Source organism: Hemicordylus capensis, chromosome 9, assembly GCF_027244095.1.
Source record: "Hemicordylus capensis ecotype Gifberg chromosome 9, rHemCap1.1.pri, whole genome shotgun sequence".
Taxonomy (NCBI): Eukaryota; Metazoa; Chordata; class Lepidosauria; order Squamata; family Cordylidae; genus Hemicordylus; species Hemicordylus capensis.
The window spans coordinates 4,900,179-4,928,030 of record NC_069665.1 but is presented as its reverse complement, the minus strand read 5'-3'; the positions used below and the strand labels follow the sequence as shown (position 1 = coordinate 4,928,030).

Here is a 27,852-nt window from a genome sequence, read left to right as displayed (position 1 = left end):
GTTAACAACCATGTTCAAAGAATATAATTGAAGTTATAATTCCTTTTCATGATATGTTGAAGTGGTGTTAAAAAAGACATAAAATCCATTCTTTTTTTAAAAACCTAGTTTCTATCCATCCTAGGTGGGCCATCTATGGACATGCTTTAGAGTGACCCTGGGTAATGATCCATCTTGCCTGTTATAGTTGAATTGTGTGTAGTAAGAACTGGTATAGTATAGCATCTAAGAGTCTAGCTCTGAAATCAGGACCTCCTGATTCTAATTTCTTCTCTGCCACTAGATGGCATTAGGCAAGCCACTCCCTCTCTGCCTCAACTCCCCTGTTGCAATATGTGGGAAATACTTGCCTTGCATCCGAAGTTCTCAACCTTGGGTCCCCAGATGTTGTTGGACTACAGTTCCCATAATTCCCAGCCACAATGGCCAAAGATAATTTTTCATGGCGATGATGGAAGTTGTAGTCCAACAGTATCTGGGGACCCAAGGTTGAGAACCCCTGCCTTACAGAGTTATTGTGAGGATTACATCAAGATGATATTAATTAAGCAGAACTTACACAGTCCTTTGAGTCTGCAAAGTACATCATATTGTGAATTATGTAAGGGCATGAGGAACTTATAGCACTGTTTTTGAGAGGAGAAGTGAGACGTAACCATTTGTCTTGAGCTTAATTCCCTCTTTCAAATGTTTGGCTAGGTGCTAGTTGTCAGGCAGCAGCTCTTATTTCATTTCCTTATTCTGCATCTCCTGGCTATTTGCTGGCAGTACTTCCTTGTTTCTGAGTATCATTTCATTACCTCTTGGTGGGCACACAAAAGAGGCCAATAGCTTACAATGAGCTTGAGGCATCATTGGGGTTATTACCATCATTTGTACTGATGCCCATCAGTACAAATGAACATTTCTAGGGAAAGGAATATTGTATTACTTGCTGACCTTGCTTTGCATAGGACAAGAAAATGCAGACAACAGGGGAAGGAAGGGATCCAAATTGCAGCAGCAGCAGCAATAATCTTTGCTGCTCTTGTTGAGTCATTGCAGAAAAGCCATGGTAATGTTAGGCCATATCGCTCTCTGAAGATACTAGACCAATCACAACACCAGAACCATTACTTCTTGCTCCTGTTTCTTGCAGGAATATTTATATTTATATTTTTAACTTATTTATTGTTAAATTTATATACCACCTTTCATTAAAAACAATCCTAAGGCGGTTTACAATCCCAAGGCGGATTTTATATGCTTTGGGGTGGTGGAAGAGATGTTTAAAAAAGGGGGGGAAAGCATTAAAATCTGACTTGCTGCTGAAGAGGATGTTGTTTTTATCATTTTCCCAAGAGCAGCAAGGATACTAGGAAGAATATATTGGCCCTTAACAATATAAAGCTGTCAGTCAGTTGACACCGGATGATGGATACAATCAGATTTTGTGTAAGATGAGTAATAAACGGTTGAAATCTCATTATTTAACCATTAACATGATTGGCTCCATTTTTTAAAAAAGAAAGACGTACCACCCAGTCTCTCCCCCCCTCCATACACACATACATATTGTGGTGGTGGTGGTGGTGGTGGTGGTGGTGGTGGTGGTGAGACATCTGCAGTCTCCAGTTGTCTGGTGGAGGGGGGGATCATGCCCATGTATTATAACTAATGTCCACATTAAAAGTGTATGGAGTGCTTGGTTCTGTAAACCATTCCACTGCGGTTACGATGGAAATTACATTATGTTGTGATAGTGTTAGCAACATAGCATAGGCAATTACAGTTGTTGGAAACTAACCATGAGAGTCAGTAGGCAGTAAGTAAGCAGGAAGATAGAGAGAGCAGTGGAGCTGTTGAACTGGGTCACTTCAGCACTGACTGAAATTGCTAACCAGTAAGGTTCACCTTAATGGTTAAATGATTAAATAGCATTTAACATCTGCATTATGCATAGAATTACTGAACAGATGATATCGGATTTTGGCAGGCTTAATCGTAGCCAGCTGAATGAGAGTTTGACCCAGTACAGGCAACCAGATGACCAAGTGATAAGGTTTTCTACCACAGTCTTGCTTGATCATTTATATTAATGGAAATGTAGTGTGACTCTTTCCCTGCCACACATTCTAATATGTAGTAATGTAGTCTTACTGAGTTGCAGGGTTTCCCCACATTTACCACTTGGCAAATTATATTAGTAATTTGCGGCAGGTAACATTGTGTAGGGAAGGTGTTTCCACAAGCTTGAGTTTCTCATGGCTAGAACAGTCTCTTATGGAACTGCTTGCCCTCTGGGTTTTTCCCCCTCTGCGACTTTCAGATCTTACATATTTGCAGTTTTTATGAGGCTTTTTAAAAAAAATTACATTTTGGTACGTGTTATATAGGAACACCTTTTTAAATATATAAAACACCTACCCACTTTACTTGCAAACTGTGAAAACCAACTGTTTGTTGCTGTAATGCACTGGGCAGAGCTTGAAAGGAACGAGAATGAAAACTCCAAGGATGGCCTGTTGCTTCATCCCATAGCAAGAGGTTCTGAATGTAACCTAACAGTAAGAGTGAGAAACTGTTACCATATTTTTGGGGAGTGTGAGACCGTGATTTTAAGGTGTAAATTACACACAGTAGAAGGCTACACAGAGGAACGGAGTAGCAGACTTATCCTCCTTAAGTGAACAACAACTTCAGAGAGAAAGATGTGTTTTATTGACTTGTTTGAAACACGAGTATCAGTATGAAAAAAATCAAGACCATCTACTTCCTTAAACAAAGAACCAGGAAGTTATGACAAAACACTGCATCCATGCATGGAGGGATAAGCCTTTACTCCACAACAGAACGAGTAAGTATCGAGGGCCAGAAAGCAGCAACCACAGAATACTGCCAGGACCGTTACAAACATCTATTAGCACACATTTAAGAAAAAGGCATTTTTACCATATTTCTCACCTGATCATTGGATAGCGAATTGCCTTGTGATCCTTGGAAAAGAGGTAGGATAAAAGTACGATAAATGAGGCTATTCTTACTGTGCGCCTGGTTCTATATCCAGTAAAATCAGACCCTAGAGCAAGTTCATAATTGGTAGTCCTTTGTTTCCATAAAAGCAGTAAAGTATAGAATAGTGAGTCTCTTGTCACATGCTAAATTCTTAAACACAAAATATTAAACTGTCTACGGGGACGAGGGGGGGAGTATACTTCCTGTTGAGAAAGCTAGATGGCTAAAAATAGATCTAGAGTCGATATGTTCAAAGCAGTTGGTCTCAGAACTGCTAACTGAGCAAAGAGACACCTTTAATGGGGTGATTCTCTTATGTTTAGCAGTGGGAGAGCAACTGGCCCTATCCAACCCCAGCACAGTCTATGGGAAATGGGGTTAGGGGAACCACGGCTGCAAAAAGACCTAAAAATAAAGGAAAAAATTACTAAAATCACAAAAAACATCTGGCTTGGTCAGCTGGCTTGATCAATCATCTGACTCGGTTTTGGGTGATTCAGGTGCCATTTTGGCAAATGTTACAAGACTGATTGGATCCCTTTCTGGATTTAATCTTCCATTTGGATACCACACTGGCAATTTCAGTCAGTTATACAGTGGATATTTTCATGAGACATTTTCTGTCTTTTATAAATCTAGTCATGTTATATGGACATATTGATTTGGAAGAATTGTATATAATAGTTGGAATACTTTTTAAATGTATGTTTTATTATCATTATGTTAAATATCAGTACTATATTATTGGGTTATTTTTGAATGGGAGTTTGAACCCACATATAAGGAGTAGATACTGTCACTGGGAGACAAGTTTGTGCTAAGTGATGAAATAATTTGTGCTCAAAGAAATGTCTTCTAAAATATTCCTGTTTACTGTGTTTGAACCTTTTTGCTTTAATGTAGTAGGTGCTATGCTTCCCAGAAGCCCTCTGCTGTCTTCAGTGCTGAAGAAACTTCATTTAATCTTTTATTCCTCGTAGTCAAAATGTCTCTTCTTGAGCGACATTATTGCAGAGCCATGTAGAACACTGGCTATTTCTGTGTGGTTTGTTGTCCAGATGTATGGCAGAATGCCAGCTGGCAATCATGGTGGTCTTACCATGAAGAAGTGCTTAAGGGAAAACATTGCAATTCATCTGTAGACTTTTATTCATTCATTCCCCCTCCCCACTTCACTGGATTATGCTACTCAGTCTATTTATAAATTAGAGGAAGTCTTTTTAACAAGTTTTAATTACAGTTCTTTGCTGTGCCGTTTTTAGAAACTTGAAAATGAAATGCCCTTCCTCCTCACTAATATCTGTATTGAAAGCATTCATTGCAATATCCAACTTAGCATTACTCATATTAACTTATTTTAAATATCCTTGCACAGTTAACTTTGAACATATGCATATATTTTATTTATTTGATTTATATACCACTTTTCATTAAAATCTCAAAGTAGTTTACAATATAATTAAAACAATGCATAATTAAAATACAAAAGTATCGATAGTATAAATATAAAAATATCTCTGTTTTAAAAATTTCGCATGTGATCCTTTATTCTGCTGTGCATCTTGTAGATCAGGTTGATTAGTAAGGTTTTGCAACTCCTAAATAAACTTTTAAAAGGAAATTTTGATTCAATGGCCTCCTGACAAATTCAGATTGGAAATAGTATTTTGAAATCTGGGTGTTCATTTTCTCACCTAGTCTTTAATAAAACTTCGATGCAGCTGTCCATAATATAAACATGCTTTAGTAACATGCTGTTGTGTTTACTTCTTGAGCAATCAGTTTCTTGCCTCCAAAGGCTAATGACTTCAGCTTTCAACAAAATATCGAAATCAATGAGATTCAAACTATCATTTTGCTAAATGTTCTTACTTTAGTGGAGTTTCTCCTCCTCCTCCTCACCATATGGTTGACAGGTTGTGTTCTATAAACTAAAACTACCACTTCAATTTAATAGTTGGGTAAGTGTTTTACACAGAGAATTAAGCTTGATAATCAGGTTTCCTTTTACACTATGGAAGAAACCAAAGACATTTGCCTGCAATTCGTCCTTCTGAAGGGCATGTTGCTAAACACCTTGAGAGAGCTGCATAATCTGAAATGTCTTACAAATGAATTGTAATCCTTTCAGCAGAGCTTGGTTCACTGTTATCTCTTTGTACCATCTAGTCATTTTTGATGCTTTATAAATAAGTAGTAATTCATTATGAACACTGTATGAAAGTGAATCGGCTAGTGATCTGCTGAGCTTTAGAAACAAAATTCCTAGTGTATGTATACTCTGAAAGTAGAAATGACAAGGCTCTTGGGCTAAAGCAGTTTTGAGGTTTCTTTGAAATTGTTGATGGGCAAGTCTTAATTTGTGGCATGGCGTGCCTTAGAACATGTGAAGTAATGATGAGGTCTTTGAGCATGTGCCAAATTCCCTTTGCCTCATCACAAAGTAAGCAGACACAGTTTGCACATTCTGGGGGCTCAACTTCAGAACTTGCATCACGGAAGGGTCATTTCCATGCACTCTTGAGCCCCAGCCCATCACGAATATTATTTCTATATAATCATATGCTGCCGTCAGTTCTTGACATTGTTCCAGAAGGATTTCCAGAAGTGGCTAAAGTGGCTAGTCCACCCATATATCTGATGGTACCAAATGCTCTTGAACGACATTGTTTAAAAACAAGCTGCTCTGGTTATCTCTCTCTCATTGAGTGTGGGTGATGTTTAGTGAAACCACATTACTGGAAAAGAGAGTTCAAGTATTTAGTGGTGGGTATGATTCAGGGGCAGGTGGGATCAACACAGAATCTTAATTGCTGTGATTAACAAGTGAGCACTATATACTTATGAATAGAGGAGGGGTGCCTGGGAAGAGCTTTGGGCAGTGACTCATACCTGAGTATCTTCTACAAGAATGTATGATGGGCATGTTTGCTGGAAATGTGATTGGAAACCAATTCCAGTGCAGTGGTATGTTCTTGCCTTTCTATTTCCCTGTGGTGACTGTTCGTGTGCTGACTCACTAACTGATGGGTGGTGACTGGTGAACTATGTGCAGTCTGTTGAGTTAGAAATTATTCAGTTGCCTTGGGGAGAAGGAGTATTTCAGTGGTGAATGCAAGATTTCATACAGAATCTTGTTTTGAAGAAAAATATGTTCATGGGCAACTCTTCAACTGAAGGTTCTCGAAAATGGTTTACATAGCAAAAGAGAATAGAATATGGTTTCCTGTTCCAAAAAGGCTCACAATCTAAAAGCACTGTAAAAAAAAAAGTACAATATGTTTTTAATTGAATTTTATATTTATCTCCAATCTGAAAAGTATTTCGGCTATCATTGAGGTGGTGAAATAATTTGCACAAGCCTCTGTTTCAACATAAATTAAGCCCTAACTTGCTGACTCGGTTTAGTATTCCAGGATCCATAATCTTGATTGCAAAATGTACTCAAGAAATATCTCCATCTCATTTAAGAAAAGCTGGTATGAGTTACTGTCTACTGCTGGATGGACAAGTACAGTATTTAAATATCCTTCGTGGATGTAAGCGGTGGAGGAGTTTAGGAAAGAATGCTGCTTGGTAACAGTATTGCTTTGCATTTATGATGATACACAAGTTCAGGGAAATTGTGACAATTAGCTGAAGTAGCTTTAGGCCTTACTAAAATGTTAAGAGATTTATGGCTCCTTCTTGTAAGGAGCCAGCATAGCGTAGTGGTTAGAGTGTTGGACTAGGACTGGGAAGACCTGACTTTGAATCCTCATTCAACCATGAAACTCACTGGGTGACTCTGGGCCAGTCATGTATCTCTCAGCCTATCCTACCTCACAGGGTTGTTGTGAGGATAAAAATAACTATGTACACTGCTCTGAGCTCCTCGGAAGAAGAGCAGGACATAAATGCAAAAAATGTAATGTAATTGCTTGTGTTGATGAGACTACCTCCAGGCTGAGAGGCAGAATGTCTCTGAATCCCAGTTGCAGGGGAGCAACGTCGGAGAGTGCATTCCTTCATCTCTTGCCTGTGGGCTTCCCAGAGGGACCTGGTGGGCCACTGTGTGAAACAGGATTCTGGACTAGATGGGCCTTGGGCCTGATCCAGTAGGGCTGCTTTTATGTTTGTCTTTGAATAATAAAGGTCATGTACAGGTGTAATGGGAATGGAAACCTGGAGGCACACATGCTCTCCCTTCCCTCTTCTCCTTGTGAGGAGGAGGATTGGGGAGGGGCATATTCAAGACCCCAGTTCCCTTATATTCTCATTGTATTACACCACGGTTCACTGTTAAATCTGCACCTGGCCAAAGATGCATTCAAAATACAACCTGATAACTCTACCTATCTTAGGCCCTGTACAGATACTTTTCTACCTGCCATGTGCAGGAAGTCAATCTGTGCCTTGTATGTACTCATCTCTCAAAACTCTCCCTTAGCTTCCACACAGGAAGTGGAACACATGAACTGTCACAGTACCTACTTTTTCCGTACTCTTCTGTTATCCCATTAATCTTGTATTGTGCAAGCCCAAGACTTGCTCAGCTTTTGTACCAGATAGAAAAAATTGTTTTCTGAACAGAGTCCTGTTGATCGCCAAAAGAATAGTTCCCATTCCCAGCCTCAAAAATGTGCTTCAGCTCTTCAGCTCTCCAGTATATAAACTTAAAATGTGTATTTGAAATATCTTAGGTTTTTTCCAATTTGTACTTGAAGATTGTTCTTAGTTTTATTTTGTATTGAGCTTGTGGTGCTTCTAAAGCTTACTTAAACCTGAAATTCAGACAGCTTCTAAAAATTACACGTTACTGTGCTATTGCTAACATTGCTTTTATTAATTTAATTTTCATGATACACTGAAGGTGCTGGTGCCCCCTCATTTTGGCAGCAGCTGTTAGTGACAAATGTCTGTTCAGGTAACTTTATTCAATAACTAGTTTACTTTTAAGGGTGACATTGGTTTGTGGTTTATATGACAGCTATACAGCAAAAATAGGCTTAGACATGGAAACAGTTTTTAATCTAAGAAGAAGGAAATGTGGTCAAACGGCTCAGCTCTAAGAGCAGGCAGTTTACTTTCTTCCAGAATGTGACCTCCACTTCTTTCCCTGGCAGAGAGGAAATTGCACCAATATTATTTTAAAGGGATGTTTTGCTAAAGAAAAATGTCATAGCAAGAGGCCAGAGGAGGTGGTTTATGTGCTTGCTACAACCAGTAACAAGAAATTAAGTTGTGTTTGCAAACAGCCATTTCAGCTGAGGATTAAGCAAAGGAATGGCTGTTGTAGAAGCAAAATCATCTCTGGAAAGTGATGGACTTTACATTAGGGGTGATGACTGTAGCACATCGATTTTCTGAATGCAGTGTGTCATAGTTAATATGTGTTAATGAAATGTTATATATTGAATTAATGTTGGTATGTAGATGTATGTGCCTCAGGAGTTTCCTACTTTTCTTTATATTAATGATTTACCTTGATGGCTAGTAAGGAACACTACAAAATGATTCTGTTACTGTACAAGGTGATTATGTTGCCTATTTGCTTCTCTTCTAATTAAATTAAAATATGCAGGGGGAAACTGCAAAACTTTGAATACATGCCTGAGTTTACAGGAAAAATAGTTACTTGTCCAAGATTATACACTAGGCTAAATTTGCATGTATTTGCATTAAGTACTGCAAGAGATGTCCAAATCACCAACATACTTTGAACATTTCAGATATTCTCTAGAATATTTAAGGTTTTTTGATGGTCTGATGGTAGGAGATATCTTCTGCCTGTGGGGCGTATATGACATAAACTTGCTCATGATCAAAAAAGAAATAACATGGATGCTTCTGTTACCCTTGGAATTGCCTGAGTATAGCTTTTACATTTTTATGTGATTTTAACTGTCTTCCCACTTTAGATCAGTCTCTGTTCATGGCAGAACAGAGAGAAATCTTCTTTCTTGGAGCACGGTCCTTTTAACCCTCCTTCCTTTGCACTCTGTTTTCCTGTAGCAGCATCTGTCTCTACTCCTTCTTGAGCCGCAGGTCTATTCACACTACTCTCTCTTTACTTTGTCTCTCCGAGCTGTGTTTTCCCACCTCCCCACATGCATGCCACTCTTTCTCACTGAATGCAGTCGAAGCAACACAGGCAGCTTTCCTTCTCCCAGTGCTTCACAAGTCTCCGCTGTGTGTGGCCCATGTGGAATGAGTGGCTGATGGCAGTCAGCCAAGAAATTGGCACCAGCCCTACCATTTGCCTTGAATCTAGGGAGACGATGAGCATTGCAGGGCCTGACAGAAATTCTCCCATCTTTTCCCCCCTTGGAGGTGGGGAAAAACGGTGGGAAACCTCACAGAGGTGGGGAAAGACTGCAGAAAATGGTGGAGCTGAAAATCCCCTGAGAGAAGGCTGCAGTTGGCCCATAAGTGCTTTGGGTTGGGCAGTCCTGCTTGACAGGCATTAGCAGAAGAGTAACTGACAGAAGCATGGTCTACAACAGGGCTGGACAACCCTGGCTCTCCAGCTAGGGGTAATGGGAGTTGTAATTCAACAACAGTTGGAGAGCCAAGGTTGCCTGCCCCTAATATATACAGGTGGACTTCTTTATTCACAGATTCGTTATCTGCGGATTCGTTATGTATGGTTTCGGTTGGGAAAATGACACCTGTCCATGCGTGGGAGGAGAGCACACCGACCTTGCATTTCCATGGTTCTAGGGTGGCCGTTTCCGGCCACCATTTTAGAAATTGTAGCCACAAAATGGCTCTCGTCAAAAACAACCCCACTCCCAATTTTTGGTCATTTTTTGGCTATTTCCTGACATTTTTGGCCGGTTTGGAAATTAGCCGATTTTCAGCCAAAAATGGCTGACTGGGAACCTAATGCCCACGATCCTATAGGTATCAATGATTCGATATTCATGGTTCCATACAGCCACAAAACGCAACCCCACGAATATCGAGGTCCACTTGTACCATGCTTCACTGCTGGGTTTTCTTCTTTGTTTTGAAAAGCCGTTCTGACACTGGTGAATGTAAGAGTCCTTTAGTAAAAACATCTTTCTTTTTAAAAATCTTCCCTTTTGGTGTTCCTGAAGTGGGGGGGGGGAATGCATTGAATTCTCATCTGGGCTGGCATGTATGCTCCTGCTGGCTGGAACAGTTTCAGAAACAATCACAACGCCTTTTCCCAGTTGTTTTGAACTACTGTTAAAGAAGAAAATGTAATGCAATGCCGTGAGTTTATGTATTTGGGGTGGAAGTTGTTGCTGTTATAAGTGTGTTATACTGTTTTGCAACCAAAAAAAGGTTCACAAAATGAAGTTGATCTGTATAGTAGCTCACAGATTATTTTAATCTCACTTCAACCCCCTTAATAACAAATTGCACCAGTTATCCAGTTTCAAAAGCATCCGTGAATCAAAGAGCCTTAAAAGGTGCATCCATCCACTTAGTTATTAGACCTCATCAATGCTATGCAGGTGTGCTTGTAACTGTGAAAAGTGTGGTGAAAGGTGTGAGGATTGTGCTGCCTGGCTCAAGGTCATAGGAACATAGGAAGCTGCCATATACTGAGTCAGACCATTGGTCTATCTAGCTCAGCATTGTCTTTACAGACTGGCAGCGGCTTCTCCCAAATTGCAGGCAGGAATCTCTCTTAGCCCTATCTTGGAGATGCCAGGGAGGGAACTTGGAACCTTCTGCTCTTCCCGGACCATCTCCATCCCCTATGGGGAATATCTTACACTGGTTTAAAGTTATTGTTACCTTCTGATGAGCCTGCTGTGTTGAACTCCATGTATCTCCAGTTGAGACTCCAGTGTGCATGCATTAGCCGTAATAGTTGCAACCTGAGGGCTGAACTGTAGCACTCAAGTTGTCATTTAGATCTAGAATAGCAAACTTCAGAAATGCATCTGTCTTGGTTTAAGAACAAAGAATCACAAAGAGACATCAGCAAAACATAGCCTTTTTGAAAAGCTTTTGAGAGCCTCTATGTGCAGAGGAAGCATATCTCGGAATACCAAGCATTGAGAACAAGCAAGGAATGGTCACTAATTTCATGTTGTTGTGAAAATTATAGAGAGATCAGGCTGGCTACTCTTTGAAACCAAGGCTGGGATTCAAAGAACTGGGGCTCATGCAATGGGCTTGTGAATTCTTAACTACTATTTCTTTGAACAACTGACCCCTCCAAGCTCTGTAACAAAACAGTATTGAATTTCCTTTAGTTTTTAAAAAGCAATTTGCCAGAGGGGGTGGGGACTTAGGTTGAAGGGAAACAAGTATAAATCTCTGTTGAGCTCGTCATACTAGGTTCATGTTTCTTAGGATCTAGTCAGTGCTGGGCTAGATGAGCTTTGGTCTGATCCAACAAGATTACTCGTGCGTTGAAAGTTTTTCCTCTCTGTAATCGAGCCTGGGGGTAACTTGGCTATGTCACTCTGGCTATTCTTCAATTATATGGAGCCAAGAGATCAGATCATGTGTTTTTTACAAGCTGTTTCTGGGAATATCGTTTATTTTGCCAAACACCATTGCAGCAGAGAAGTCATGAGTTGAAAACTTTGGAAGAATTTAATATCCAAATAGGTTGGTTTTTATACTGTCCTAATAAAACAGAAGCTTATTTCATGACTCTTGCTTACAAGTAAAAGTTCCTCAACATCAGGGCTGCACAATGTTAGCCCTCCTGCAGGAAGTGGACTACCTCCCAACCCATGTGTTCTCTAATCTTTTTCATCTCTGTGTGGAATGAGTTTTGTTCTGGGTGGCAGTACCAAAGCAGTGTGTGTGCATTCAGAGTAGGGCCTTCCAGATTCAACCTGAGCGGGATCTAAAATTAACTGAGCGGACATCCAGAAACTTGTGAGCATGTGCACATACCTTGGAGAGAACACTGCCTCTCATCATCCCTGGCTATTGGCCTCTGTGGCTGAGAATAATAAAAGTTGTAGTCCAATATGCTTAGCCCTTCTCTATGTTAAATGTGAAATTCCATGGACACCTGTAGAAAAATATTCATGACACTTAATGTAGTAGGCCTTTAACCTTTTGCATGTTGTGTACATAGAAGCTAATTTAAGTCAATCCTTTTTGCCCATTACTTGAAAGCAGTTACCTCAGCTGCTCACATTGAAGCTGGCTTCAATTCCAAGTTTATGATCACACCACAATTAATCACTGTAGTGATCAGCCACCACCACCCCCCCAAGAGCTAACAGGGAGTGAACCCTTGGCTAACATGCTGGTGAACTCCAGGGCAGCCAATCAGAGCACCAGGTGGGTGGGACCTAGAGAGTGGTTGCGGGGAATTCTGGGAACAAGAAGGGCAGGTCTTTGTTAGGAGAGAAGAACATGTGGCCATGGAGGATGGCTGCAGGAAAATGACTCTGCGGATCCTTGAAAGATAGGAGGGCAGAAAGCTTGAATTCTCTTCTGGAGTTTGGTGAGTTCAAGGAAAGGAAGCCTGGACTTTGGCTTTGGAAAGTTTAGTCTAGGGGAAAGTTTTAGTCAGACTTTGCGTTAGAATTGCTGTTTCTTTGGTATGTGTTTTGCATATTCTTGATACTGTTTTATTATAGTTACCTGCAACATAATTGAAATAAGAAAAACTAGCCTACACCATCCTACCTAGGATGATGATTTTGTTAGCCACCATCATACCAACAATAATCATTGTTGCTATGCTTAAGGTGACTAACAAAATCATCATTGCATAAACATAGAGTTAATGATGCTGTAACGTGTGTGTGTGTGTGTGTGTGTGTGTGTGTGTGTGTGTGTATTATTAATATATGGCATCTTGTATTTCAGGTCTACTTAAAAGCACCTATGATTCTTAATGGTGTTTGTGTTATTTGGAAAGGCTGGATCGATCTCCAAAGACTAGATGGAATGGGTTGCCTAGAATTTGATGAAGAGCGAGCACAGGTAAGGAAGGCAGATTTAGCTTTCTCTCAAATGTCAGCTTTCTAAAATACTTTTCTGTATTTTATAACTTTAGGGACAATAATCATGCAACCTATTGGGTGTGGGTGGGGGAGAAGACAGTATAGCCTAGAGAGTTGTTCATGTAGGATTGGAGATGCTAAACTTAAGCCCTCTTTGTTTCTTTTTATGTTGGTTCTTTGGTCTTCATAGTCGTTCTTTATGCTTCGATTGATTACATTAGGATGACAGCATTTTGTGGGGTAGTTTCATTTTTCCATGCAATGTAATAGGGATTGGCAGTACCCCAATATTTATTAATATAAGCTGCAACTTTAAGCAACATTACGTGGGAGTGTGAATAAATGAAATGCCACAGGGCACTTCATTAAGGTTGACCCTGCCCCTGGAACATCAAGTTGCAGAACACTGAGAAAAGGTTTCCCCCCCTCCCCTTCTCAAATGGGGTACAACCCTAACCCCAATTCCTTCTGAGGGTTAAAACACTTATTTCTGTTTCATGCATGGCCTTTTACTGAACATAGTGTTCTTTATGGAGCTGTAAGCTTGCAGACTGCTTTTTTGTTTTGCTTTTAATTGTTAACTACCCTCATTGGCCAGGTGGGCAGTACACCAATTTTACAAATTCAGTAAATCTGCATGGATGGTTCAAATCAACATGTGAAAAGACATGTGTGTCTGCTCCATGCTGCAACAGTCCATCTCCCATAGACCTTTTGCTTCTCACTCCTTTCCTGCAGCTATCGCTTAACTTCTTCTCAGCCTAGGCATTGTATGGGAGTTTTTCTTGGTATTCCCCTCTGACCTCTGTTTTGCTTAGAGCTTGCCTTCTTCCATGCTCCTCCAGTATGTCTCCTCTACATGATGTTTGTGATTCTCAGCATTTAGTACCTGCTATGTCCCAATTGCCACCTAATGGTGCAGTGGGGAAGTAACTTGCCTAGGGAGCAAGAGGTTGCTAGTTTGAATCCCCCACTGATATGTTTCCCAGACTCTGGGGGACTCCTATATCGGGCAGCAGTGATATAGGAATATACTGAACGGCATCATCTCATACTGCGTGGGAATTCTGAATTCTACCAAAGACAACCAAAGGGCTCTGTGGTCACCAGGAGTCGACACCGATTTGACGGCACAATTTTATGTCCCCTTTCCTTCCTCTCTCCTAGTTCTTTGCTCCCTCTATTCTTGGTTCAGATGCTTCTTGGGATCTTACCCAGGGCCTCCTATCTCTAATCCACATAACTAACCTGATCATCCAACCCCTGCACATTAGAAGCATCCATCTTATTGAAACACATAAAGTAGCTGTTAGCTGTGAACATATGAATTATTCTTTAAATCAAATGGTAAGGTGGCTTCTGTTTAACTGCTTAGCCTTTTAACAGTAGTTTGCTTTGTTTTGCTAGTCTCCCTGGTAATAAATTAACTTTGTAATATTTTTTAATTTTCCATCTTGGAAAAAGATTGTAATGAAGTATCCACATAAAAATGTCAAGGAGAGCCCAGCTTGCCACATGAAGGCAGACTTCTGTGACAAATTTGCCCTTCAGTGCACATTTCTGGGGACTTAGCTGATGCTTATTGATTGACAGATGTTTAAATTAAACTAAGCAAGCCCACAAGGGGCACTCTTGCACATAGTTTCACAAAATTGCTTTAGGATATAGAATAGTGCCTTGGGCGAAAAAGGCAATTTGACATTCTCTCACTACAGACATTTTATTTTAGATTTTAAAATTTAATGTGCTTAATCCTGCGGTATACTATAACATAACTGGATACGCTGGAGCAGGACACTACTTCTGCTCCACCCCCCACCCACTCTCCTGGTAAATTCTAGTTAGGCTTTAGCTTACAATCTTACACAACTTAGTATAACTATAAAGGAAGTAAGTGGAGGAGAAAGAGTGCAATTCTACCTGGGAAAGGGTGCAGCTCTGTATATCATTTATTGTTAGAAGATGATAGTTCCTCTGATATAGGCCAATCAGCAACTCCGGTACAGACGTTTGAAAATGAACTGAAGTGGTTCATTAGAAGCATTATAAAACCTTTGCTAGAAGGTATTCACACATATATATTTTTTAATTTCAGAAAAATGGTAAACTGAAATGTTAAGCTATGTGGCATCCATTTCTGTATGGATAGAAAATGGGGAAAAATTTACTTCTACAATATTAAGCGTTTCCCTTATGGCAGAATGGCCCATTTGAAATTAAACAATCACTTCAGTTGTTACATGCAGTATAGGAGGTCAGTTTTGCAGAGGAAAAGCAAGATTACTCCTGCTGTATAAAGCTTTCAGCTTATATGTTTGAATTTAATATTCAGCATTTATGGTGGTGAGAACTACCTGCCTTTAATTTTTCAGAGCATTTTGTTTTTGAAGAAAATTATGCTGCCACATTCTAACCTTTTTGTGATGGCTTAGGTTAAAAAATTGGCATTAAATTTTATGTGGGCTATGATCTGCTGGCACAGCACTTGTTTGCAGGAGATTCCGCTTGGCCTGTTGTCATCTCACCCTCCCCAAACAACCCATTGTGCTATTAAAGGAGATGGAAAGTCTATGCAAGTGTATCATATCTACACCCAGCCTTTCTCACTGCATGTGTCAAGTAACTTCCCATAATGGCCTTCTGCATTAGAATTCCATGCACACCACATGGGAAGTTGGGCCCTATGGTAACTCACATGTGGATGCTGTGCTGACCACAGAGCAACTGGACCTTGCGTCTATTGTTGCTAATGTTATTGCAGTGAATGCTTGTTGTTGCAGCCAACGTTGCAGAATCGTTGTCATTGTAATTGTAACTTTATTTACAGTCACTAGACCAGGGATTCTCAAACTTGGGTCCTCAGGTGTTATTGGACTTCAACTCCCATAATCCCCAGCCTCAGTGGCCTTTGGTTGGGGATTATGGGAGTTGAAGTCCAATAACACCTGAGGACCCAAGTTTGAGAATCACTGCACTAGACCAAACAGCTGCAAAATCGTTTAAGTGGCCAAGGTGGAGTTCACAGCATTTCTTTATTTGTTCATTCCACACATAAAAGCAAACTGTCTAGAATCTGCAAAATCACATTGTAGTGGTGTCCCTGCATTATGAGTAGTTCATCTTTTTAGGCTTCTTTGCTCCCTGTTCACTACATTATTATTCAGTCAGCCAAATGATGGCCAGAGTCAAGCAACCATTTAAAGTATAGCTGCTTCTTGGATGACTCCATATCTTCTGGTTGGTAGCAGGAGGATGCATTGGCACAGCAGGCTTTTGAAGAAGCTCGAAGAAGAACTCGTGAATTTGAGGATAGGGACAGGTCTCATCGGGAGGAAATGGAGGTGAGAGTTTCACAGCTGCTGTCAGTTACTGGTTAGTACTCTACCAAAAATCTAGATTTTTTCTTTCTAAGTAAATATTGTTACTTGTGTTTAGCCTGCTTTCCAAAGGAATAAAGTCACTGTGTATGTTCCTAACAACTTTTGTGTTTAGTCTGATAGAAACCAAACTTTGAGCACATGGAAGGGAGTCCAAGAAGCTTCCTGATGGGTATTTTTATTTTGATCTTGGTTCAAGATAGCAGCCACTCAGAGTATTAGTAATACTCAAAGGATAGTATTAACCCCTTTAGAACTCGTGTGTTGACAGTCCAATACAAAGCAGATTCACGGCATATGGGGAGGAAGTCCTGATCCTTTTCATTACAGCCCCCTATCTCGAAAGCTGAGGGAAGTCACGCACATTATAAGCACCTTCCCTTGAGAACAGTGAAGAAACTAGGGATGTGCATGAATTGATTTTTGCAATTCTATTCAATATGGTAGAATTTTGCATTTTAGTATACACTTTCATTAGAATGCTTCGAGATTGAAACTACGATGATTGAAAGTCATATTGTTAGAAATTATACCTTAGGTTGCTGCAAAGGCTGCATAACTTTAAAAAAAAAATCACACACAGTTTACATAACTTTAATGGACACCACATTTGAGCTCAGTAAAGAGTCAGAGAAACCCTTGCAGTACTTGGTCTGCCTCTACCCAAGAAAGAGGCGCCAGCTCTTGGGAAGCATTTGTTTCTTAGCAGCATATGAAAATGATCACAGATATTTTTCGTTTTAAATACAGTTTTCTTTCTTAGGAGATTTGTGTCCTCCCCCCCCCCCCCGGCAACATGCTGTGTAACATTTTTAGCACTAAGCAGCTCTTGGATTGTTGCGCCAAACAAAAAAGGCCTGTTGCAGTATTGAAACACACTCAATATTCAGATTGTTAGGCGAATCCAACAGCCCATTTTAAAGGATAGAAATGTGAGTTTGGCCATTGTGGCTGGGGATGATTGGAGTTATAGTCCAACATCATCTGGGGACCCAAGTTTGAGAACTCATTTTACCATGTAGCATCTGGAAAGTGTTGCCTGTAAGATTTTGAAGTTGTAAAATGTGTCTTCCTGCTTCAAGGGCTGTTCTGATGGTGTCCTTATTTTAGAATCATAATTAACATTTTCAAAATAAAAATGTAATATTTTATTCATACAGTGAATGTCTAAATTATCTTTCTCAAACAAGAGCACTTGTTTTACAACTCTTGCTAATGCAGTATTAATTTCAGTATAAATTCTAGGACGAGACTTTGCCCCAGAACGTAACTGTCACTTCCGTCTAAATCTGTCACAAATGGCTGCAAGTGAAATCAGGTGAAGAACCAATTCCCTGTTACTGGTCTGATCATAAGGCCTGTGTATACTGTGCTAGAAAGAATCAGAATTCTGTGCCAAGAGGAGATGAATTCTGCTATTCATGGGAAGGGGCAACGAGCTATGCAGGCCACTAACATCTCTCCACAGCAAATTCTTTTCTAGCTTTAAAAATGCAAACTTGGTCCTCCTGTGGCTTTAAAGAATGCAGACCTTAGGTATTGATATTAAACCTGTGGGTAGGATCCAGACTTATAACGAAGTCATATTGAAATTAATGGAATTTAAATTAGTCATGACTAGTTTGTCTCATTGATTTAAACAATGCTTTATTACACTGAACTTAATCTGGATCTTACCCTGTGTTTGTTGCCAAAAATATTTTAAGAACTCTGGTCGTTTTTTTAAATAAAATATTTCTGGTGCTGAATTCTGTGGCAGTACCAAATAGACAGCCCTAAACATAGCCTAATCATTTTGAATGTGTCCTAGAATCAGAGCAAAATGACCTTTTGATATTAAGTTCCTGATTCAGCATCTTGAAAACTTTGATTTTGTGTAATTAAAAGTGAAGTCTTTAACCCTTGCATCTTCAGTGATAGACTTGGAAATATATATGCAATGCCTTGTGAGAGCTCAGAAGCTGGTAGGGAGGGAATTAAGCAGGATTTCCAGTGTTCAGGAGTGGGGCTTCAGTGGTATGTAATTATCATTCTTTTCTTTTCAACAGTAGCAGCAGCAGAATAAACATGTGCAAAATAATCTACTTTGCACATGTCTGCTTTAATTTGTTCAAATCATACAAGTCTGAGTTGAGGTTTTCTTGGTGCAGAATGGGGAAGTACAGAGTTCTTGACTTGTGCTATATTTTAGCCTTTCTCTGTGAAGGAAGGTTGTCGTTTTAGAACAGAGATCATTTTGCTGCTTTTATTTAACAAAGTGTCTTTGATTATTCTCTGCTGGTTATTCTCTTCACTAAGCATGATGTGGCAAAATGTGTGGATCAGATCAGACCAGAGTATTGCAAAGACACCATTGATGGATATCACTCAGGGTACATGCTGGTATTCCTGTGGTAGCTTTGTCTCGCCACAAGTCTGGTTCTACCACAAAGTGGAGATTTGACCAAAGGTTGTGTTTTGCATTGTTGGAAGACGTAAATACACTTGGCTCTAAAGTTCCAAAAGTGCTTTCCAGTGCTGAACAGGCATACTATAATTTCAGTGTCTTACTTAGCAAGAGCCACTAGAAGTTTTTGTGTGTGTGTGCCCTTAAAGAAAGAGTTCAGCATGGCTTAGATGGTGCTCTTTATTGGGCTGACTTGTGGCCACAAGGGAGAATAGCAGGCTTTCAAACTGTGCGGCCTGCAGGCAGGAAGAGCAGAGCAAGGCTTTCTTATAGGAAAGAAATACTAAGCCCATTGATGATGGAATTTCTGTACTGAGTGGAGGTGTCCAAACATCTTCTGGAACAGTTATTTGTGTGCTTTGACATGCTGAAATGATCAGTTAAATGTGGTGTTAGCACTTCCTTTTAAAAGGTAACATGAAATTGCAGTTGCTTGGCAATTCTTAAACTGAAGATTAAGTTCAGACCACTGAGAACACTTCCTTCCAGTTGCCAATATAATTGTATTGTATAATTGTATACATCTGAAAAACAGCTTAAAATATTGCTTCTTATGGGGCTCTTTTCACTAGGCAAAAGGATGCTTTCAGTTGAAAGTATTGTTTCATGGCTGATAGGGATGCTATAAATGTATAATTACTATTGATCGCTGTTGGTCAGTGTTTTGCTGTTGCTCGGCCCCTTTTCTAACCTGCATTGATGAAAGAAGATGCTTGTATTACGGTACTGCTTGACTTGCAAATTGATTTGCTCTGTACTGCACTCAGCATTGATTCTGTGCAAAATATAAAACATTTTCTTGATATGTGCACTCAGTAGCAATTTTGTGGTCTGCCGCTTGCTGCTGTGTGCCATATTGAACATTGTTCTGGCACTTTTCAAACCAATCAGACATGCTGTTTTGTTTACCAATATACACTAAAGAAACTAAAATGTGTTTCCGCTTAACAACAGCAACAAATATTTATATACTGCTTTTCGACAAAAGTTTCCAGAGCAGTTTACATAGATAGATAGATAAATAAATAAATAAATGGCTCCCTGTCCCCAAAGGGCTCACAATGGGGGTGGAGAGGGCCAGTTGCTCTCCCCCTGCTAAATAATGAGAATCACCATGTTTAAAAGGTGCTTTTTTGTTCAGTTAGCAAGTTAAGTGATGGTTTTAATGTATTTCCTGAATGGCATAGTATTTGGAGAGAGAGGTAGAACTATCTTGGGTAGAGCTAATCATTCCCAGTTTAAGGTATGAATGCTTTCTTCATGGTCCCTGTACAGAATCTCACACCTATAGGATTCTTGTATTTAAAATTGTTGTGTCATGCAGAACATATTGAGGTAGATCAGTAAGTCTTGCATTAAAACAGTGTGTTCAAATACCTAATTTGTTCAGGGGACACTCACTCACTCACTCACTTGGATTCTCTGGTGTCTTGAGAGCAAAACTAACAACAACACATTCCTAATTTTAGAACTTATTCTCAAAATAGAAATTGGGAAAACTGGTCCTGACTGAATATTTTACTAAAATGTGTGTACTTTGCTGTATTTTTGTGTATATACTCCACAGGTTATATGCTTTCTGCATCCTGCAAGGGATGGTTTGGGGAATCTAAGGGGGTGTGGGTTATACAAAATTATTTTTATGTAGATTTAGTCATTGGTTTTAAAATGTCAGTTCATTTCATTTCGTGCTCTTATTTGCCGATTACCTAATACTGAATATGAGATTAGCAGGGGATGGTGGGAAAAATCTGCATGTCCTTGCCCAGCTATCTGAACCAAAGCACAAGAGGCCACTACCATATTTTCACATGTATTAGCCCATGGGTTAATACACCAATGCAGGGAATACACAGTGCTTGGGTTTTTAAATAAATGCTAATTTTTTGCCAGGTTATACTTGAGTGTCCGTGTGTAGGGTATATGTGAAAATACAGGTAATTGGTTTCAGTTGCATGAACACAGGATTAACTTTGATATATGGACAATTGCAAAGTGTTTGTAAGGTGGGCAGCAGTAAAACATTTTATCTAGAAATTTACTATGTTAAACCAATATATTGGTTTAAAATATTCAGGTAATTTATTCTTCTGTAAACAACATTGTATGAAATGGATGCTTTGCAATGTTTTAAATAAATGTGAAGAAATTTATACATAGGTTAATTTTCATGTATTTTCTTTGCTTGACCCTGGTTTTTCTATTTACGTTTAAGAAGAAAAAACTCAGTTTAAGGCATCTAACTGAAATCTACTTGTTACTACAGGTTTTTCTAAAAGGTGGTGCTGCTATGCATATCTAATCAAAATCCAGCATAATGCTGTTAGTACAACTTGTTCTGTTTCAGTGCACCAGCAGTCCCAGTGGCATAATGCAAGAGAAGCTTTATCTCTCTCTCCTAGAAACTGCATATTCCAAATTGCAAGAAATCACAAGTGCAAATATCTGATGAACTCAAAAACGTTAATGAGTTGGTTAGAAATATGCCCAACTAACAAATATGCAAGATGGGGGGATGATTAGATGAAGAAAGAGTCCCCACTGTGGGACTAAGATGGATAAGTGACTTCTTCAGGTGAAATCTTCAGGGTTCTGCAGCAGGGAGGGAGATGTGGAAAAGGCTGTTCCATTCATGGGGTGGTGGGGTTCAATTCCAAGCCACTATGAAGGAGCAAAAAACAAACAAAAAAACACCAATGTATCTTTAAGAATTTTAACATGAACAAATTGTGGTGAATACAAAATGTTGGAGAAGAAAGTGTGGGTAGGGATGTGCATGAACCAGTTCGGTGCCTCCTTTGGGAACTGCCATGCTGGCTAGGGTGCCCACAGCCCAACTGGCTTGGTGGGTTGGGGAGTGGTTCCCCTAAGCACCAGGTCCTTACTTGCTCTGCTGCCGCCCTGCCACTTCTCCGGGCGCCCATGGCGGCCATGTGTCTGCCAACACCATGTGCACAGGCTGCAGGGAACTGCAGCGCCATCAGTGTGCCTGGAAAAACATCAGGGCAGCAGTGGTGCAGGGAAGGACCTGCTTCTTAAGGGAGCCGTTCGTGCACATTCCTAGTTCTGTGACATTGGGGACACAAGTTTGAAAACTCCTGCTATAAACTCTTATGGCCGCAAGCAGGCAGTAATGCCTAATGGCCTGAGTCTCGTTGCATTAGTGAATATTGTACTGCTGTCTAGAAATAGAAGTCACATACATATGGAGGCATTAATGACTGAAAATGTTTCTGGGACACTGGCACCTACTCAGGAATCTCTGTTGATTAATGAGATAGTTGGCAGTTTAATTCTTCCAACTGATTACTGAATTATTATTATTTTTTTTTAAGGAAGGTTAGGTAGTGGTCGCACACTTGTATGAAGAATACCACTTGGTGCTTACTAAATGCAACCATTTGGCTCTTTCTTCCCCCCACTTTCAAATCTTGTCAAGCTGTCAATTCATTTGTTGCTCTTGCCCAAATTCAGCACTGTGCCAACCTCTGTATGGTTCTGCATGGTCTATCCTTATACTAAAATTTGGGTGACAGTGTGTTAAACTGGAAAGGACTTTTATGCACGACCTAGAACAAAAATAGTTTCCGTATCTATGGGGTAAGTAGCCATTGCTACTTATGGAAGTGACGGAATTGCAGCCGTGGCACACACACAAGCTCCTCCCTCTCCCAGAGTCTTTTTGCTGCGACATGTCCTGACCCTCTACAGTTGGGAGATCTGGCTCTGCTGGTTCTCACCATGGGGCTAGGAGGAACTGTCATCAGCTGTGCAGAGTGGTGGTTTAGAATGAATGTTGATTTATGGGTGCCCTTACTTACAAAAACAATGTTGCTTTCTTTTGAACAATTTCTGGATGTTTAATACCCTTTCTCCCCCTTTGTCCTTCCCTCCCCCCATGTTAATTCAGGCAAGAAGACAGCAAGACCCTAGCCCTGGTTCAAACCTAGGAAGTGGCGACGATCTCAAACTGCGTTAAGAGAAGTGACTGCTGTGCCATGGGTGTGTTTGGCAAATGATAGAATTGAAAGACCAGAAACTGTGATAACTGGGTATATACTATTGTTTGTTCCCTGAGCTGCGGCAGCCACACGATCCTGTCCTGCCATGGTTTGCACTATGTTTGTGTTTATAATACCTGCATTTCTGTTCTGAAACGTGTCGCCAGTGGGAATTTGAGATTCTTGTTTTTTCTATGCAAGCTTATAATTTTGTTGGCACTATTTTAGTGAAGAAATAACTTTATGCAGCTACAAAAACAATTCCTCAACTGTAGTATTTGTTCATTTCAGAATAGGTCTAAACATTGCAGAATAAAAGGGTTTTTTGTGTGATTTGTAAAAACCCAGAACTTTCTAAACCAATTTTTATATGGGCTCTTGAAAGCTTGGTTGTCATTATGTTCTTGCTTTTAGATGTGCACTCTTTGTGATTTCCCCTCTTTTGCACTTTCTCTTCTTTCCTTTGTAAATTTGCAATACATTTTATTATTTCACATTTACCTAAACTTAGTAACGCAGTGTCTGCCAGTTAATTTTGCTGAATTACATGTATATAGTTCCTTGAAACGGCAATATTCCATGATGAATTGTTAGCATTTAAGTTGTGTTAGATGGGGAAATGTCTAAAAAGATGTAAATCTATCATCACATGCTTTGCAGGTTCTATTCTGCACTTAGTATTGGCAGTTAATATGCCCCATGAATGGATAACTTACTGAAACGTGCTGCAGTCTGGCTTTGATTCCTCCCCAAAACTCTTGTAAAGAATAGCTCTAAAATGGGGTACTGCATCCTTGTGATTAGATTTTACAGCTAAACTGTGGGGAGAATGGTGTAATACAATCATGTTGAAAATAGCCGCATTGTATGTCTGTATTCTGTTCTTATTCTAACAGGTAGAAATACGGGCAGACATTTGAATTTATGTACAGAACATCTCTTATTGGCCAAAATATGCCTTTGTGTGTGATATTATATTAGGGGTAAAATCATGATGACACAGAGTTCAGCTTTGCACTCTATTCCCTGTCTTGTCTCCATGACTCAGCCAAATGCTGTTGCCATACTTTGTATCACTGTGTGTCAGTTCCACTATGTGAATATCAATAATTCTAAGTGATCTGTTTTGAATATTCAAGCAGCAGCATTTTTGTGTCTGGCTCAAGTTGCAGTTCTATATGCATTTATTTGTAAGTAAGCCCTGTTGATCACAGTATCAATGGGATTTACTTCTGAGCAGACATGAATAGAATTGAAGTGCAAAATGCATTATTACTTTTCTGTGATGACTGTTAATTACAGCTCCTTTTAAAATTAAAAACAGAGAAATAAAAAATATAATTTCGGTTTCTGCATATGACAACCCTGAATCTTCTCATTACTCAAATGGTCATTTATAAGGTACTATTCCTAAATAGGTTTGCCAGCTATTTGCTGTCACATTTTCACTTTGTTAATGTTAGTTTCCTTGCATGTTGCGTTTCTTCTTCTGTCAAGTAGTAATGGTCCAAAAATAGTTTTTCTATTGCTACTCTGTTTTCACCTGGGATACCCTCCTCACTTGTATTTCCTGAAATACTGTGATCTTCCCTGGTTGTTTCAGCTAGTGACTTCAAACCATAGGTACATACATACATGTATACTATTGTATATTAATTTGCTGTCTGTGTGTAAATAACTTTTTCCTATCATCTAGAGCTATGCTTACTATGTCTTAATGCTGGCATTAAGATCACAAGCCCTCTCCCTTTGCTAGCTAGTGCAAACTTGTTAAAGCAAGTTTTTTTTTTAAGTTATTGATGCAATTTGATATTTTTTCATAATTTCTATTTAAACAGAAGTTGCATCATCATCATTGAACTTGCCTCTTTAGAGTTGCCTTAAACTTCAAGATTGCTTTTGCTATATTTGTGTGTGTGTGTTACGTTAACCTTACATTCATAATAAACTTCTGTGTAGTGAAACAATTGGCTGTAAATTATTTTCCAACACTTAGTGGTCAGTGCATCTCTGTATATTTCCATTAGGCTCTTGGGCATACATAGAATCCACTTCCAGAGTCCAATTCTAATGATAATTAGCTGGTAAGACAACTTTCAGTGGACACAATAGCCTCATGCCCTGGGCTCAGTAGAGCCTGCTTCCACCCCTGCATGTGTGCAGGCAATAGGCTGGTGAGATGGGTGTGTGGGCCTTGTGCATCTCTTTCCACGAGCAACTTGCATTGGGCAGAGGAGGTCTAGGTGTGCACTTGCTTCCCATTTCCCTTGTGACCTGTCATAACGACTGCAAAAGTGAAACCTGCCTCTGCCTCAAAGGGAAACCTACCCTATTATTAGTATTTTTATTATTTTTACATTTATATCCCGCTCTTTCTCCAAGGAGCCCAGAGCATTGTACTACATACTTGAGTTTCTCCTCACAACTCCTCTGTGAAGTAGGTTAGGCTGAGAAAGAGGTGACTGGCCCAGAGTCGCCCAGCTAGTATCATGGCTGAATGGGGATTTGAACTCTGGACTCCCCAATCCTAGTCCAGCACTCTAACCACTACACCACGCTGGCTCTTTTCCATCTAGCTGCCTCCATCCATCTATTAGGATGGTCCGCAGGCACAGTGCCTGCATTGAGTGGATTGTGTCTATGGTCTTACTGGGATGTTTGTCTTACTGGTTTAAAAAAAAAAATTCAAACATGACCTTTTAAGGTTACAGCAAGGACAATATAAAATTGACTTTGTCTCTTTAGAATTTGCTTCCAATATTAGAATCCACTCATTCATTTATTTGTATTTTTATTATTGCCCTATCCGAAAGGCTTGCAGCTGGTTGGCTTTGATGCTAAATTTGAAAAAGACGGAAGTATCCCTAATGTTACCAGTGCCCACATCTTTGAGTTTGTACCCCGCTCCCAAAAGTACAATGAAATTAAACTTGTAGTCCATATACCGCCATTAAACTAAAAAGACACATTTTACAAAGGTGTTGGCAGACTTGTTGTGTGTCAGTGATATTTCACAGTCTCTACAAAACGGACTAAGCGTAGCCTTGCTTTCATATCTTCACACAGCATTAATAAACAGAAGGATCTCATGGCGGCTATCCTGATGACTCCTTGGGAGCATGGAGACAACCTAGGAGATTCCTGGGATGGGATGACAAATTTCTAGGGATGTGCATGAAGTGTTGCACGCACATCTGGGGGCTGGAAAGCAGGCACTTTAAAAGGAGGGAGGCAGGTCTTACCTGCTCCGCCACCCCACCGCGGCGCCCTTGGTATTAAATGCTGCCCGGCTACCCGTGGGTGGCGGCACATAAATGCGAGTGCACAGACACCATTTATGTGCTGACACCACTCACGGGCTGCTGGAAGCAGCCATGCGGCATGGTGTTTTAATACCGACAGTGCCGTAGCAGGAGACTATGGAGGAGCAACAGAGGGACAGCTAAGACCGGACTTCCTCCTTTAAAGCGCCCACTCGCCCCCGCCGAAACAATTGGGCTGGGGCAGCTTGAAGCATTTAGGTGCCTTGAATTAGCAGTGCCAAAATACTTCGTGCACATCCCTACGAATTTCATACCATCTCTTTTGGATTAAGAAATTCCAAGATTTCTGTGTTATAATCTAGCTAATGAAAACAAAGCACACTGAATCCCCCCCCCCCCCCCCCGGAATGAAGCAAAATGTATTAGAACATAAGAGCAGCCCTGCTGGATCCAGCATCCTGTTTCACAGAGTGGCCCACCAGATGCCTCTGAGGAGCCCAGAGGCAAGAGCTGAGAGCATGCCCTCTCTCCTGCTGTTGCTTCCCTGCAACTGGTATTGAGAGGCATCGTGCCTCCGGGGCTGCAGGTGGCCCACAGCCACCAGACTAGTAGCCACTGATAGCCCTGTCCTCCATGAATCTTTCTAAGCCCCTTTTAAAGCCGTCCAAGCTGGTGGCCATCGCCACATCCCATGGCAAAGAATTCCATAGATTGATTATGCATTGTGTGAAAAAGTACTTCTGCTTGTCGGTCCTAAATTTCCCGACCAGTTTCATGGGATGAACCCTGATTCTAGTGTTTTGAGACACAAGGAAAAAAATCTCTCTGTCCACCCTCTCTACTCCATGCATAATTTTATACACCTTGATCATGTCTCCCCTTAGTCACCTCTTTTCCAAACTAAAAAGCCTCAGATGCTGTAGCCTTGCCTCATTTGCTTTATGACTTTAATGTTCTATTTAGTGTGGTTTGGATTAAAGACAAAGACTCTTTAATCCATAATTAGACGTATCTTTACTGTCCAGCAAAAAGGTTAATGGTACTTGAACAGAGTTTCTGCCAACTTCTGGAAATTTCCAAATCTCTAACAAAGTTACATTCCAGCTTACGCTGAAAGAATTCTTTTATATCCGGTGTTATCTGGTTTGTGTTCACTACTGAGAATGTTCATCAAAGGACAGGGCAAATAATAAAAATAAGACCTCAGTTAAAATAATAGCTTGTTACATCATCTGAAGGGAAACCTTGAGCTATTCATGGAAGCGGTTTCTTGCCTAGCAGTGGCCAATTTCTCTGCTTGACTCAGTTTAAAATTTAGAATTACTCTTCTCTTTAAAACCTCTTAAAACTTGCACACTGATCTTAAAAGTTGGGTGAAAGGATTTGGAATTATATTTATATGTTAATGGAGGGGTGAACGAATTCACACCATGCAATCTGTTCAACCTAGGACACCCCCTCCTGCTTCAAACTACGGTGGGAAAATATTTTTGTTATTACAAGTGAATAAAAGTCAGTCCCAAGGAGGAGTCAGAAGTTTGCTCCGTCGGAGACTTTTTGATATATGGCACATCAATAGAAACACATCTAACAATATTTTAAGTGTAGGTGTGGAATACATCTAAATCTCAGTTGCTGGTGTATTTAAGTCTTGTGCAACTTGGTCTTTCGTTTCTGCTTTGTCCTCATCTGTAAAACAATTCTTAATCTTTCTTGCTAAGATGGTTATTCTTGTATGCTAAGTAAAATATTGTCTGTCCTCGCTTTGTTTTCTGCTTCATATATTGCAAAGTTTGGGAATATTCCATTTGCATTAAAGCTGCCAGTAGGAAC

General features: G+C 40.0%; 1 protein-coding gene and 1 long non-coding RNA gene across 7 annotated transcripts in view; one reads left to right on the top strand and one right to left on the bottom strand.

Moving 5' to 3' along the window:
- Positions 1-24,723, top strand: part of CBFB (core-binding factor subunit beta) — a 39,775-nt gene extending 15,052 nt beyond the window's left edge. For 2 of the 5 annotated variants that reach the window (XM_053271253.1, XM_053271257.1), the window contains 3 exons: positions 12,796-12,912; positions 16,178-16,273; positions 22,666-24,723. In XM_053271253.1, coding sequence (XP_053127228.1) covers positions 12,796-12,912; positions 16,178-16,273; positions 22,666-22,734 — 282 coding nt within the window. In that variant the 3' untranslated portion in view covers positions 22,735-24,723. Of the gene's footprint in view, positions 1-12,795; positions 12,913-16,177; positions 16,305-22,665 lie in introns of all 5 variants that reach the window. The other 3 variants (XM_053271254.1, XM_053271256.1, XM_053271255.1) reach the window with 3 other exon arrangements.
- The window catches only part of LOC128334425 (uncharacterized), a 32,115-nt gene continuing 21,383 nt past the window's right edge, over positions 17,121-27,852 (bottom strand). For both annotated transcript variants that reach the window (XR_008311290.1, XR_008311289.1), the window contains one exon: positions 17,121-21,416. This is a non-coding gene — a long non-coding RNA (uncharacterized LOC128334425). The remainder of the gene's footprint in view (positions 21,417-27,852) is intronic.